General features: G+C 40.7%; 1 protein-coding gene across 1 annotated transcript; it reads left to right on the top strand.

Moving 5' to 3' along the window:
- Window positions 1-1,377: 1,377 nt before the first annotated feature.
- Window positions 1,378-14,993, top strand: trim105 (tripartite motif containing 105). The gene is given in 10 exon segments (XM_061686580.1): window positions 1,378-1,390; window positions 5,612-5,721; window positions 9,199-9,294; window positions 10,582-10,796; window positions 14,155-14,221; window positions 14,223-14,274; window positions 14,330-14,388; window positions 14,479-14,544; window positions 14,546-14,691; window positions 14,693-14,993. Coding segments are annotated over 10 exon segments (1,125 nt in total).
- Window positions 14,994-15,531: the final 538 nt, after the last annotated feature.

Raw genomic sequence — 15,531 nt, 5'->3', positions numbered from 1 at the left:
TCAGCATTCATATAAGGAAAGGAAGTCATTCAATCAGAGTGACTTGGTTTTATGAGACATAAGACCTCGAGATCGTTAACTAATGATAATTCAGAGAAGGAGCTTCCATCAAAAGAAGTTTGACATAAAAAAGGAAGACTTTGACCACCTTGAGAGCCATTTGACCTACTAAAATTAGGTTTCGAGAATTTGATATCAGAATGTCAGGTCATGCCTCAAGGGGTCTTGTTTTTGAGCTGTTGTCTTTTACTTTTCTCACCCAGACTGATTAGCCCAAGTGATCTTTGTGTCATGCAAGTGGTATTTAATGATACAATAATGCTTGTCTCAGCAACATGAGCTGGCCTGGTATTGATTGGGGCATCCTGGCTCTCCACCTCAATTTATTCTTTCAATTATAAGAGCCATCCCCGACCTTTCTCTATGTGTACTGGGTCAATTTGCAGTCAAAGCTGACAGATACCCTGGCTTGACCTGCATGAAGTATGGGAAATATGTCCTTGCAAAAGAAATTGTGATCACTATCAGTTCTCTGAATTGAGGTGGGGAAGTTTAAAGAGTGCTTGTGCAGAGCAATCCACTCAACAAAGGTGATTTTAATCTTTTTTGCTGCTTCATACTTATATACCACTGCTGGTATAAATCCGTGTAAAGCCAAACTGACACTGCATTCATACCTACATTTAATCGTGGGTTCTGACCACTGCTGGTGACTGATTTGAGTGCATAAATCTTCCTGGACGTCTTCTTAGAGTTGTCACACAGCCACAAAATCCAATGTATACTTCTGCTACGGTTTGTCCGTTTCTGTGTGTAGGCCGTGTGGATATTGACTGAGGGAATAAAAATTGAGAAATGTCAAACAGGCTTCTTATGCAACTGTCAATGGAGGAAAAACTTGACCTTGTTGCAGCCTCAACTTCCATGACAGATGAGGGCACTTAGTTCTTCACTCATTACAAAGAATTGATTAAAGGGACTGACAGTGTGTAAAGTTTTCTAATTGGATGGTGGGTAAACAATCGCGTGGGATGCTTTGATTCCATACCACACTTTTTTTCCTTTCGTTCTAAGGCAGGGCCAATAAAGAGTGAGTACTAAATCTTTCATGCAGGACTTTATCAATAATATATTTTATTTTGTTGTCATTCATTTTTTCAACATATTGACAAAGACCTACAGTATTTGATTGAGAACAAAACAACGAAGGGAAAACCTGGACTGGATTCAGAATCATACTCAAATTCAAAGGCAGCTCCAACCTCTGTGAATTGCCCCAAGACAACTCATAATTGGACACAGTCATGTGTATGGCTTACACGTGCCTGTGAATGTTCCTGGTGATGAGATGGTCTCCAGAGGGATCTTAAATTGAACATGGAGGCATCAGGTCAGTCAGCTCCTGCAAAATCTCTCGTGGGTTGTGAATGTGGTAGATGAAACAATATATGTCCTTGAGGGGCTCGATTGTATTCAGGTCTGGGCAGAGCCAGTCAATAGCATCAACACTGTTGTCACTCACTTATCTCAAAGGATTTACAAGGGGTGGCATGGTGGACGACTGGTTAGCACATCTGCCTCACAGTTCTGAGGACCCGGGTTCAAATCTGGCCTCGCTTGTGTGGAGTTTGCATGTTCTTCCCATAGGTGTGTGTTTTTTTGCTGGTCCAGGTCACAAAGGAACCCAGGGCAACATCTAAAGAACTGCAGGGCTCCCCTGCCTCAGTTAAACTCAGTGTTCATGACACAACAATAAGGAAGACACTGGACAAAAATGGCATCCATGACAGAGTTTCAAGGCAAAAACCACCACTGAACAAAAAGAACATACAGTGGGTACAGAAAGTATTCAGACCGCCTTAAACAATTTTTCCTCATTAATGTACACACAACACCCCATATTGACAGAAAAAAAATAAATTGTTGAATTTTTTGCAGATTTATTAAAAAAGAAAAACTGAAATATCACACAGCCATAAGTATTCAGACCCTTTTCTGTGACACTCATATATTTAACTCGAGTGCTGTCCATTTCTTTTGATCATCCTTAAAATGGTTCTACACCTTCATTGGAGTCCAGCTGTGCTTGATTATACTGATTGGACCTGATTAGGAAAGCCACACACCTGTCTATATAAGACCTTACAGCTCACAGTGCATGTCAGAGCAAATGAGAATCATGAGGTCAAAGGAACTGCCTGAAGAGCTCAGAGACAGAATTGTGGCAAGGCACAGATCAGGCCAAGGTTCAAAAAATATTTCTGCTGCACTTAATGTTCCTAAGAGCACAGTGGCCTCCATAATCCTTAAATGGAAGACGTTTGGGAGGACTAGAGCTTACTAGAGCTGGCCGTCCGGCCAAACTGAGCAATTTGGGAGAAGAGCCCTAGTGAGAGAGGTAAAGAATAACCCAAAGATCACTTTGGCTGAGCTCCAGAGATGCAGTCGGGAGATGGGAGCATAGCTGGAGAGGATCTGCAAGGAGGAATGGCAGATGATACCCAAATCCAGGTGCAAAAAACTGGATCATCATTCCCTAAAAGACTCATGGCGTATTAACTCAAAAGGGTGCTTCTACTAAATACTGAGGGTCTGAATACTTATGGCTGTGTGACATTACAGTTTTTCTTTTCTAATAAATCTGAAAAAAATTCAACAATTCTGTTTTTTTTTCTGTCAATATATATTTTTTATATATTGACAGAAAAAAATGAACTTAAATTATTTTAGCAAATGGCTGCAATATAACAAAGAGTGAAACATTTAAGGGGGTCTGGATACTTTTTGTGCCCACTGTAAAGGCTCATCTTACTTCAAAAAAAAATAAAATCTGGATGAGCCTGAAGAATTTTGGGAGAATATTCTATGGACTCACAAGAGGAAAGTTTAATTTTTTGGAAGGTATGTGTCTCGTTACATCTGGCGTAAATATAACACAACACTTCAGAAAAATAACATCATACAATCAGTCAAACATGGTGGTGGTGGTGTGATTGTCTGGGGCTGCTTAACTCCTTGAGGACTTGGATGGCCTTCTGTGATTGAAGGAAGCATTTCTGAATGGCTTTAAAAAATAAGATTTTGGAGTGGCCTCGTCAAAGTCTGGACTTTAATCCAGTTGAAATTCTATGACATGACGTTAAAAATGCCGTTAATGCTCGAAAATCCTCCACTGTTGCTGAATTGAAACAATTCTGCAAGGAAGAGTGGGCCAAAATATCTCCACAGAGATATGAAAGACTCATTGCCAGTAATAGAAAACGCTTGATTTTAGTTATTGCTGCTGAGGGTGACCCAATCAGTTATTAGGTTTAATGGGACATTATGTTTTCACACAGGGCCAGGTAACTTTGAATATTTTATTTTTCGTAATAAAAAAAATAATAAAAAAATCACCCTTTAAAAACTGTATACTCTCTGTTTGTGCCTCGCACTCTGCTTGTATCTCACTCTCAGCCTCCTCACGCTCAGTCTCAGGTTCTTCATCTGTCTCTTTCATGCTCTTTGTCCTCTCTCTATTAAAACCAGTGTCTTCCAAGTCCTCTGGCTCTCACTTTGTGGCAGTATCAACTTGCATCGCTCCAGCTCCATCATCTGGCTCTTTCACGATGTCCTCCTCGTTGTTATTTGTCTTTATGGAAATATCATTTTTTCCTATTTAATTTGAACTATAGACAAATAGCTATGGTGAGAAATATCCAACATGTCAGCAACCTGGTCAATAAATAAGATGGGCTATCGTTGCAGGCTTGCTTGGTTTTGTATTGTGGTAAGGTTATCTAGTATTAGCTAGAAGCAGGTTGAATTTTTCTTTCTGACAAAAATCATACATGGCCCCAGGCAGGTCCCCTCTGTAACATTGGTCTTGAAACGCCACTAACCCAAGAGGTACAGCACTGTTTAAATGCCACCTTTCATCTCCCCTTGTGTGCCTGGATGTGGGTGATCTGGTACTCACTGTGTGCAACACAACAATACTCTGCAGAGTGCCAGGTGAATTTTCTCTTGAGGGCTTTTAAAATAAATGAAATAAGAATATATGTGGGTAGGCCTGACTGACACATCAGACTGATGTTTTTAATCATGTACAGTATATAATGAAAAAGATTTGAGAGCACAACAATCGAGTAAAAGATGCAATAAAGTAATAACAATGGAAGTGAAAAAGGGTAAAAAACCACAACACAAAAATGACAACAGGAACTTGAATGACACCCAAATGGGCCTCTCATAGGAGGGCCAGTGTCAGCGTACTTACAGTGCACTTTGCATTCCCCCCAGCACAATGTGCTGACAGATTTTAACAATAGGTAGATACCAAAGTCTGGACACTCTTTGAACTCACCGCACTGCTCCACAATGGTAAAATCTACGTCACATGGTTTATGGCTGCCATGTTGCTTCTATTCTCGGCATTGCCTTGCATTAGGCTCAAACAGTTTTGGGCCTTTTTAAGCAGATTTTGGGTGATATTTGGCAAAATGTCTGGCTGTGTGGCTGACAGGCTGTTCCACTCATCCCGGACAAGCCGTGCAGCTGCATAGTTTCCCAAATAACCCCAAAAGATGATTTTTCAATGTACATGCATTGCCCTTGATGGTAAAGTTGCCCCCACCAATGTGGCTGTCTCATCGGCACGAAGCTTGGCGGGGCTGCTACAGCACCCTAACGTACCCAGCCTTCTATTCAGATCTATGGGTGCGCTGTTGTGGATGGATCAGCTAAATAAACTGAAGAACTTCAAAGTGTTTTGACTTTAAATCTCCCCAAACTGGCGGCACGGTGCACGATTGATTAGCACACCTGCCTCACAGTTCTGAGGTCCGGGGTTCAAATCCCAGCCCAGCCTGTGTGGAGTTTGCACTTTCTCTCTGTGCCTGCGTGGGTTTTCTCCGGGTACTCCGGTTTCCTCCCACATCCCAAAAAACATGCGTGGTAGGTTAATTGAAGACACTAAATTGTCCGTAGGTATGAATGTGGGTGTGAATGGTTGTTTGTTTATATGTACCCTGCGATTGGCTGGCGACCAGTTCAGGTGTACCCTGGCTCTCGCACAAAGATAGCTGGGATAAGCTCCAGCATCCCTGCGACCCTAGTGCGGATAAGCGGTACAGAAAATGGATGGATGTCTCCAAACCTATTGACAGGGTAAGTCACTTGACGCATCAACAATCGCTATGATCCTACGTGTCCTGAATTACTGTTTGTATTGTTTGTTTGTTTTATTCCACTGGTTTCTGGTGGACTTCGGGCAACGAAAAAAGCTAAATAAAACATTTGAGGGAGTCAAGGCTCATCTCCTGATTCCATTTCAGTTGTCACCTATAGTGTAAGCAGATAAATATTATTTATATTACAAAGATGCACTCCTTGTTGTGTTACCTTCAGATTTATCCAAAATTTAAGTACCTACTCTTGGTATTTTTGTTAGCCCTTTTATTTCCTGTAACAAATCAGATCAAAAATTAAATCTCTTTCTGTCTCTCATTCTGTCTTTTTCAGCTTAGAAAAAGGGTTCCTTCACCATGGCTGCTACTGCACCACTGTCAATGCCACTATCCACTAAAGGCAGCATTAACCCTGACCTGCTATTTGCTGTAACCTTTTCCAGGAGCCTGCCACTACTGCAAGGCATGCATCTCCAGATACTGGAGGGTAACAAAGGGGTCCGTGACCTGCCGACTATGGCGTAAGGAGTTCAACGGGAAGCATGTTCAAGATGTATTTTTTTCACTTTTTTCTTTTTTTTTGTCCTGTTCGGCTGTTGGGTCAAGGAGAAAGGAAGCTCTGTATCCCTTTTGTGCCGGAGCAGTTTTACTGTCACAGTGGACTTTTTAAACTGCCACTGTGGTTTCTTTGTATTTTGCTGGTTATTTATTGTGAATTACAGTCGTTCAGTCGAACAGAACAAAGTCTTTAAAGGGGAATGACAGAAAAAACAATGGAGAGAGAGTGAAAAGTTAACTAAATAATTTAGCAAAAGAAAACAAAAAACAGCACTAGCTGTAAACAAGTTGAGGAAAGTAAAGCATTATATACCTAGTGCAATGACACATTGGATTCGAGTGTTGTATGGGTCAGTAGTGCTGTACCCTGTGAGGGAAGGACAGGACAATATAGGACAGGGACAAGAGGGGAAGCATGCAGGACAAGGGTCGTAGACCCGGCTGTACAACTGAAGTGTGGTGGGCTGCCAGGGACTGCTGCCCTGCAGCCAACACCACCCACCCCTCCCACCCCCAAAAAACCCGCTGCCTTCCAAAGATACAGAGGGGGGGTGGAGTATTCAGTCAGCCACCAATTGTGCAAGTTCTCCCGGTTCAATAATGAGAGAGGTCTGTAATTTTCATCATAGGTATGCCCACCTAGGAGAGACCAAATGAGAAAAAGAAATCCAGAAAATTACATTGTCTGATTTTTAAAGAATTTATTAGCAAATTATGGTGGAAAATAAGTATTTGGCCACCTACAAACAAGCAAGATTTCTGGCTCTGACAAGACCTGTAACTTCTTCTTTAAGAGGCTCCTCTGTCCTCCACTCATTACCTGTATTTATGGCACCTGTTTGAACTCATTATCAGTATAAAAGACACTTGCCCACAACCTCAAACAGTCACACTCCAAACTCCACTATGGCCAAGGCCAAAGAGAACCACACGGGGAGACCGAGTGAATGGCCTGCAGAGAGCTGGACCCAAAGTAACAAAGGCTACCATCGGTAACACACTACGCCGCCATGGACTCAAATCCTGCAGCGCCAGACGTGTCCCCCTGCTTAACCCAGTACATGTAAAGGCCCGTCTGAAGTTTGCTAGAGAGCATTTGGATGATCCAGAAGAGGATTGGGAGAATGTCATATGGTCAGATGAAACCAAAATAGAACTTTTTGTTAAAAAATCAAATTGTCGTGTTTGGAGGAGAAAGAATGCTGAGTTGCATCAAAAGAACACCATACCTACTGGGAAGCATGTGGATGGAAACATCATGCTTTGGGGGCTGTTTTTCTGCGAAGGGACCAGGGGCCTCATGTGAGAACTGCGTGGATTTCCTCCTAAAACATGGCGTACGATCAAATCCAGAAAACGTCGTACGCACAAAAATATTCAGATGTATGAAACTCTGGGTACTCATGAATCCAAGCACATTTCCTTCATACATTAAAATCAATGTGGAAATGAGCACACGTGTTGGAATAGCCGACTCCTCCCTGTCCACGCTCAATTTGAATATGCAAATCATTTTTAAATGAACCCTGCACCTAAGATGCCGATCTCTGCATGATCAGAAAAATAGGAAAATGAGCAAGGTAATGAAGAAAAATATTTTTCTGAATATGAAGTTGCTCAATGAAGTGGAGGCACACAAGAAAATCCTCTTTTGCATGCTGTCCTACGGCGTTAACAACACGCAAAAGAGGCGTGAATGGGACAGCGCGTGTGCGGCTGTCAATGCTGTGGAGACAGAATAGCCGCACACGCTGAACTAAAAAAGAAGTGGTCAGACATTAAGGGGGATGTGAAGCGGAGGACATCTGCCCACTGTCAATGTGTGGCCAAACAAAGGCAGAAGAACCCGCGCGTAGGGCCTCACCTCATTCGAGGAGAGAATCGCTGCGATCATGGGTGACGCTGCTCTCTCAGGGGTGATGGGAGGACATGTGGTTGACTCTGATCACCCCACAAGGTTAATACGATGTATTTTTAGAACTCATAACAAATGTGTTCATACAGTAACCTTCACTCAGCCCTGTGAGATAAAGGTTCATGCGTAAATGTTGTATGTGTGGTATTTGTAATAAATCTTTTGAATTCAAATAGAAATACATCAGCATATCAAAGAGGATATCAAAACCTTTGACTCCTTTTTGATTTCTCCATTTATTATTTTAATACACAGGAGAGAACACACACACTGACAAAAAAATATGTTTTTTTTTAGGAGAAGGGGTAAATTATGTCAATTTAAATACATTTTAATCATATGCAACCGATGCACATCTTTTTTTCAGTGCATGTGCTGGCATCACGAAGCGATTGTGAGGGCAATAGGTGGCATAAAAGATCACCTCGATCAATTAATAGGTGTCCGAACAAATATCAGTGGTTCATTAAATACACTGGTTAACAAATTAATTATCAGTCCTTGCCTCAATTACATTGTTGAAATCAAATGTTGCCGGGTATGATTTGTTCATCAGTGCTAATTATTCATGTGTCTCTGGTGTGCAGCTTTATGAGAACAGTTTCCCAGCATCACCTCTAAGTGTCGCCAAAGGACCAAAAGCTGCAGAAACGTGCGTACGCCAGCCATGCAGTTGGCGTGAGGGACCGCACATTTCCACGGTCATGTCACTCGATACATCTGAACTTTGCCGTGAAAAAGAATGGACGCCACGTTTTTGTGCGTACGCACCTTTTCTACATGAGGCCCCAGGGCGACTGATCTGTGAAAAGGAAAGAATGAATGGGGCCATGTATAGTGAGATTTTGAGTAAAAACCTCCTTCCATCAATCAGCAAGGGCATTAAAGATGAAACGTGGCTGGGTCCTTCAGCATGACAATGATCCCAAACACACCGCCCGGGCAATGAAGGAGTAGCTTCGTAAGAAGCATTTCAAGGTCCTGGAGTGGCCTAGCCAGTCTCCAGATCTCAACCCCATAGAAAATCTTTGGAAGGAGTTGAAAGTCTGATGGAGATGGTTTTAGCCCAAAATATTTTTTTTCACTTTACATGATCTCCTATGGTAAGAATTGTTTTGAAATTAGAACGACTAGATAGTCAGCAAGATGCATTAAATAAAAAAAAAATCTAATTACATGAATTAAATTATTTTGTCCCCCAACCCTCGTGAGGATAAGCGGCTCAGAAAATGGATGGATGGATGGATAAATTATTTTGACTTTGATGATTCCCTTGTACTGTTGCATCTCAAATATTCCTCATCTCCACATACCTCGCCAAATTTGCTAAAACTAAGTTCACCAAAATATCCTTTTGTATCACAGACATTCATCATAACTTAAACACAGGCACTAAGGCACGGGGAGAGGGCTAAAAATAACAAGTTGAAAAACCTTTTGTAGTTATGATTGTGTAGACTTTCATTCAGTTGAGATGAAGATTTTTATGAAAAACAGAAAAGAAACCACTCTTGTTTCTTTGTTGCAGCATTGATCACTTACTCTTTTGTTTTGCAGAAACATCTAAAAAACACAGTGCAGAGCCATCGCCTGAGGAAAGATGACTTCGTCAGTCAGACTCACAGACCCAAAGACAAGGTGGATACCATAAAGGTGCACTACTGCAGAACACTTAGTAGATAAGAATGCATGTGTCGCTACATAATAGGTGATTACAGTATGTCATAGTATATGTAATGATGTTTGCAGATGTACTAAGTGACACGTGCTATGATATGTACAAAGATGACAGTGTTTTAGTTTTATTGTCATTGAATTGTGCAGGTGTACTTAGTTCTTCTCAATTGCTAAGACATTTCTTAAAACCACACATGGTTTTCTCTAAACTGTAAACACAAAACCCAATTTTAGAGCTGTATTTGCAAAACCTCAAACTCAGTGCTCAAAATTAAACATTGCTGTCAAATCATACCTCGAATCAATCAAAATAAAATACAGTTATTAAACACGACATAGAAAAAAGGGAAATACAATGATCAGATCATAACGTTGCAAGAATATCCTTTATTGTTCACAAAAGGAATGCATTTATGCATATATATATGAAAACGTACTAGGCCTACAAATATAATGGAAAATGCACAGATTGAAAAAACGTTTTGTGTACAGCACTGTGTAGAGCAGTGGTCTGCATCCTGTGGCTCCAGAGCCACATACTGTATGGCTCGTTCATCCTTCTGCTGTGGCTCTCTGTGGCTTTGGAAAATATATCATGAGTATTTGATTTAATTCATTTTTGAAATGTAATTCTAAATGTGAAGATTATGATGGGATTAAAATAATTTTTTTTTATTTTTTGTCACTCAAAAAAAAGTGTATATATATATATATATATATATATATATATATATAGTGTCTAACTAGCTGAATTGTGCTTAAGTTTCTACTAAAAGCAATTCAATAAGTGGCTTCAGGGCACTAAGCATTTGGTTGAGACAATACGGTTTTGTGTTTTAGCAATTGAGAAATACTGTAATATTGTCATATATGTTTGCTGCAGTGTTCAAAGAAGACATTAATGGTTCAATGTAAGAAATAAAACAAGTGTCGTTCAGTTAAATGACAAAAGTGCATTACATTAACACAGGAGAGCTTGATGGGATAAAAATGGGAGGGAAGTGCACATGCTCAAGATGATGACCAGGAAATGCTGGCCCTGTGTAAACATTCTCTAGTTGTTTGACAAGCAGACCCATGACTCTAAGAATAAATTTATTGTCCCTTCTTTACATGGTTACTTTTTCAGAAGTGTGTTTCAAGCACTCGTGGAATTTCATCACAGTATTCAGTCTTTGTATTTTCGTGCCGCTCAATAAATTTTTTTATTGAAAGCTGCATCTTGATGAGCTGCGTCAAAGATCCCCGTCGGCCATCCTTTAGTCCAATGAGTCAGTAAATATCTGCAGGCCTGCCTGTATCAGTGGGGAAATTCGAGCCATCCTGCATGATGAGAAGGCCTCTCTGCTGGAGCACTTAAATGGGGAGCGGGAAGAGGAGATGGAGAAAGTCCAGCATCATGTGGAGCACAGTTAACATGCAGTTAAAGAGCTGCAGGGAAAAAGCAGGAGTGCGGTGCCATTGCAGCTTCAACTACGGTAGAGGTGAGACTCGAAGGACAAAATGGTTCTTAAAGTAAGTCAAATGCATCACACACCGTGACAATATTCCACAGGATTATTTGCAATACATTTTCTATTTATCTTCAGTTTTATTGGGATTATTTTTTTCATGTCAAAGCAAGAGCTTTATTCATTTCGAATTTCTTTTCTTTGTTACCTCTCAGACAATTTTCTGAGGATCTGGGAAACAAACTGATTGATTGTGAATGATGCTCAATTCAAGGTGCTCAAAGTCGTTCCCTTAAAACATACACAGGGTTACAAAATTCTGGAAAATGGAGTGCGCTACTTGGATACAACCAGCTGAGGTGCTGCTGATGCAGGAAGAACAACGTGACATTAATAATGGGAATGGAATTGAATGGAGTCACTGATGGTGCAACTGTGCATTCCGTTCCGTGACTTCCGTGCAGGCAGTGTGGCGGTGTGTATGTGAGTGTGAAAACCTGTCTCTATATGTGCCCTGGGTGTAGTCTGCCTTTCATGCTAAGTCATCTGGGATAGGCTCCAACTTTCTGTGACCATGAATAGGATACGTGATATAAGAAAATGGATGGATGGATGGAATGAATCGGAATATCAGACTCAATATGACACTGGTTAGGAAATAAGAGTTTAGAACATTCAGAGCTTGTCCCATCCCATTAAAGTGATACTTTAAAAAAATATTGCCTTACAACAAAATAAAATATTTGTTATGAAGTTGAGATATGATTGTGTTATTATGTTTATTATCCAGAGATGGCAAAAGTGCTCAGAATCTGTAAAGAAGTATTAGTACAAATACTTATTTAAGAAAAAACTTTGGAAAAAGTTCTGATTCATACAGACTCTGAAATGTATTTAAATACAAAAGTTAAAACCTTTTTAACAACTTTGCACACAAAATAGCTTCCCTCGTTTATTAACTTTCATTGTGCTTGAAAGACAGAAAAAAAGCATCACGTTAAGATAGCTAAGCAAGCTAGCGTTGGCTCGACTTATGCTATCAAAACAACATGCTCCTCTTGTTAAGTTAACTTTTTTGGTGGGTTTATTCTGCTATTTACAGCAATCATTAACCATTTACGAGGGAGCGCAGAGTGATGACGTCATGAGTGTGCACGTTGTGGTTGTCTGGGCGGGAGTGACCGTGATGTTATGTTAAGCTGTTGAGAACGATAACAAAATGGACAAAACAACTTGAACTTGTATTTTCATTGGAGACTAACATGGTAGCAGAGGATGGTTACTGCTAACAACTACAGACTAACTCCGGGCTTCGATGAAGGCAAGTCCTACGAGAACTAGAAAAATGAGGCAGAGCAAGGGACATAGCTCTGGAAATACAAGCAGATGATCTGGATAAAGGTAATGGCATGACCAAGTTGTTTCAGGAATCGACAAAGTTTTCTTGAGAGAGGAGTTAAACAACAAAAGAGAACAGTCACAAGCTTGGAGTGGCCAGGCTCGAGCTTTACTCGCAGGCATCAACCCACTGGATAAATACGGAAGAGGAACGAAGTGTGGAATTTGTCAAAGCACATACCACTGGGTGAAAGGCTGTCCTCACAAGAAATAAAATATAAATATGACAACAGTAAACAACCTGATGAGTGTAACATAACACTGTTTATTAAGGAATCTGACTGAAATATACATGGTTTAAGCTTTAGGATCAGCTGTGATAGACAGCCTGCACAAGGACAGTATGTAGAGAATAATGGCTGGATAACTATGTACATGGACTAGATAAGAGTGAAAAGCAGAAAGTGACAAGTGTGAAAAGCAGCAAGCCTTTTAAATTCGGAGATGGAAAAGTTGTTAACTCTACAAAAAAGGTCAAAATTCCAGCAAAGGTGGGAACAAAAAATGCTGCATTGAAACAGAAGTGGTTACAGCAGACATTCCCTTACTACTAAGTAAGGCCTCCCTAAAGAGAGCAGGGGCCGTGCTAGACTTGGAGAAATATACTGCAACCATGTTGAAACAACAGTTAGCTTTAGAGATCACATCCTCAGAACACTACTGTATAAATATATCGAATAAAGAATCCCCAAGTGATGTATATGAGAACATAGTGCTAGCTATTACAGAAAATATGACCGAAGAACAAAAGCACAAAACCTTGTGTAAACTTCAAAAGCAATTTGGCCATGCTTCAGTTGATAAACTCAAGAAACTGCTCATGAATGCTGGAAATGTTAATGTTGAGAACACTACTATTTTAGAAGAGCTAGTGGGCAAATGTGAGATATGTCTCAAGCACAGCAAGCCTAAACCGAAACCTGCTGTTGATCTGCCCATGGTTTCACGATGCAACGAGACTGTACTTACATGAAGTAGAATCAAATGTGTATTACCGTCACATTATTGATTATTGGACAGTGATTAAGTACGTTGTATGTTCTGACATCAGAATCAGAATCATCTTTATTTGCCAAGTATGTCCAAAAAACACAGGCATTTGTCTCCGGTAGTTGGAGCCGCTCTAGTATGACAACAGACAGTCAATTGACAGAGAACACTTTTGAGACATAAAACATTGACAAATACAGTCACTGAGCAATTAAGGGTTGCTAGTTATCTGGTAATGGCGGTACAATTTTTTTATTTTTATTTTTTTTGACAATTGTGCAAAAAGAGGCAGAGTCCTCTAGCACTTAGAGCAGTTCGAATGACTAATCTCACAATAGTCCGGTGCAATGACCATTGTGCATGGTCCTTGCCAGTAAGTAATTGCTTTGCGGGAACAACACACTGTCATGTCGACTCCATGTCGTTTAGTTTTTTAAAAATATTCTATCCACCCATCTGTACTACAAATCCAAATTCCAAAAGAAAAAAAAAAGGTGAGTGTTATGATTAGGTATAAAAGGAGCATCTCCAAAAGGCCGCGTTGTTCACAAACAAGGAGGGGTGAGTTTCAATCTTCATCATCTTCGAGAATCATCTTCATCACATCACATTCTTACTGTAAAAATAATAACACCAATGTGAACATCCATCCATTCATTTTCACTAGGGTCGCGGGCTGCTGGAGCCTATCCCAGCTATCTTCGGCGGGAGGCGGGGTACACCCTGAACCGGTCGCCAGCCAATCGCAGGGCACCAATGTGAACATTTTATCGCTATTTGAGGTTTCAATCAAATGGGATTATTATTTTTTCTTTGTCTCCTCTCGAGCTCCCACAGCTCAGGTACGTTTTCATTTTGTTGCAATGACTAATGGGTTGCTTTTGGCATGCTTGCTTGCCGTCACACTTTAATTTAATTTCCATCTCGTTTCATACTGCAATAGTGGCATGTGTGCTTGAGGAAATGTTACATTACATCTGTGTATTTTATGGAGCAGTGAGCGTGTGAAGGTGGGGGATGCTGCAGAGTTTGACATGGGTGATTTCAGCAGCACATACGTACATGGCTCCATGACAATACATCATATGGAGAAAGATGTTCCTGTTGCAGAAATCAGGTGATCATCTTTTTTTGTGACTCATTGGACACAAATAAGATTTGGACTGTTTTAGCTTCAACAAAGGGAGTTAATTCCTGGAAAGAAAATTGCTCTGGTGTCAAACCTAAAGGGGTAGCTAGACAACACTAATGAATTTATTGTTCCACTGACTGGTGATGTTTTCAATTTAGAAAGCCATTATATAAAATATTATCGGTGCAGCAAGTTAATGGATTCTTTCACCTGAACGGTCCCTCACCATTAACGTTCGATGTGGAGACAGCACATTGCGAGCATTTTCTTCTCCTAAGACAAAACACTGGCAGTGGAATGTGATGACATCAACTCACACAGCGACCACAATAAATGCTTCCTGAAGTGCGTTTATGTCCTCGCCACCCAGGGCTCCCAGTTGGGCCGACACTACAGCAAGGTAACCCAAGTGGGAACTGGGCGTTGCTGCTGAATGGGTCGACAGACACGTTCGGATAAAGATGAGAACCAAAAAAGGCTACTGGAGGCTGTGGTTTCGCAACAAATAATCGAGTACTTGGCTGCCCCGCAGCCCTGGAGGATGACTGACTCTCAGCTGCTCACCTAAGAAGATCTGAGTTTTCTACGTGTGCGAGAAGAGAATGGTGTACTTCAACGCTGATGCCATGAGTCTGCTCTATTCTTTCGGGAATGGGCCACAAGGAAAAGCATTGTCTTTCTTCAGCCCCTGCCTAGATCAATGACAGCGGTCTGAGGGCTTAGTTTATCAATCTCTTCCACTACCCAGCTGTTGACCTCTAAGAATAATGAATTTACAATCAATATGAAGCTACTCCTTCTTTTATCAAACAAAAGCTGTTATCCCTGCTTCTTTAAGTTATCGGCGTTAAGAAGACCAATTGTATTTGAGAGGAGACTGAGGGCAGCAAGGAAAATGGACGTCTGCAGCAACTTGGAGATGATCTCGTACTGCAGCGTCCAGCTAACGCCTGGTACACACTAGTATTTTTCAAATTTCAAAAGCTTTTTTATCTGTGACAAAACCCACACATGAATATAAAAAAATCTCATATAAAGTGGTGTAGATAAATAAAGTCTTGCTTTGAAAAATACTTTTTGCTGTCTGGGGAACTCACTTTTATCCATAAAACGACATTGGGTATGAGACATTTAAATTTTAATTTATGGTCGTTTTCGTGTTCGTCAATCTTGAGTGCTTCTTTGATTAGCTACATTCTGTTCCACGTCACCTTTCTCGGATTCATGACTCCCACACAAATG

The sequence above is a fragment of the Phycodurus eques genome, chromosome 9, assembly GCF_024500275.1.
Source record: "Phycodurus eques isolate BA_2022a chromosome 9, UOR_Pequ_1.1, whole genome shotgun sequence".
Taxonomy (NCBI): domain Eukaryota; kingdom Metazoa; phylum Chordata; class Actinopteri; order Syngnathiformes; family Syngnathidae; genus Phycodurus; species Phycodurus eques.
This window is presented reverse-complemented; position numbering and strand designations above follow the sequence as displayed.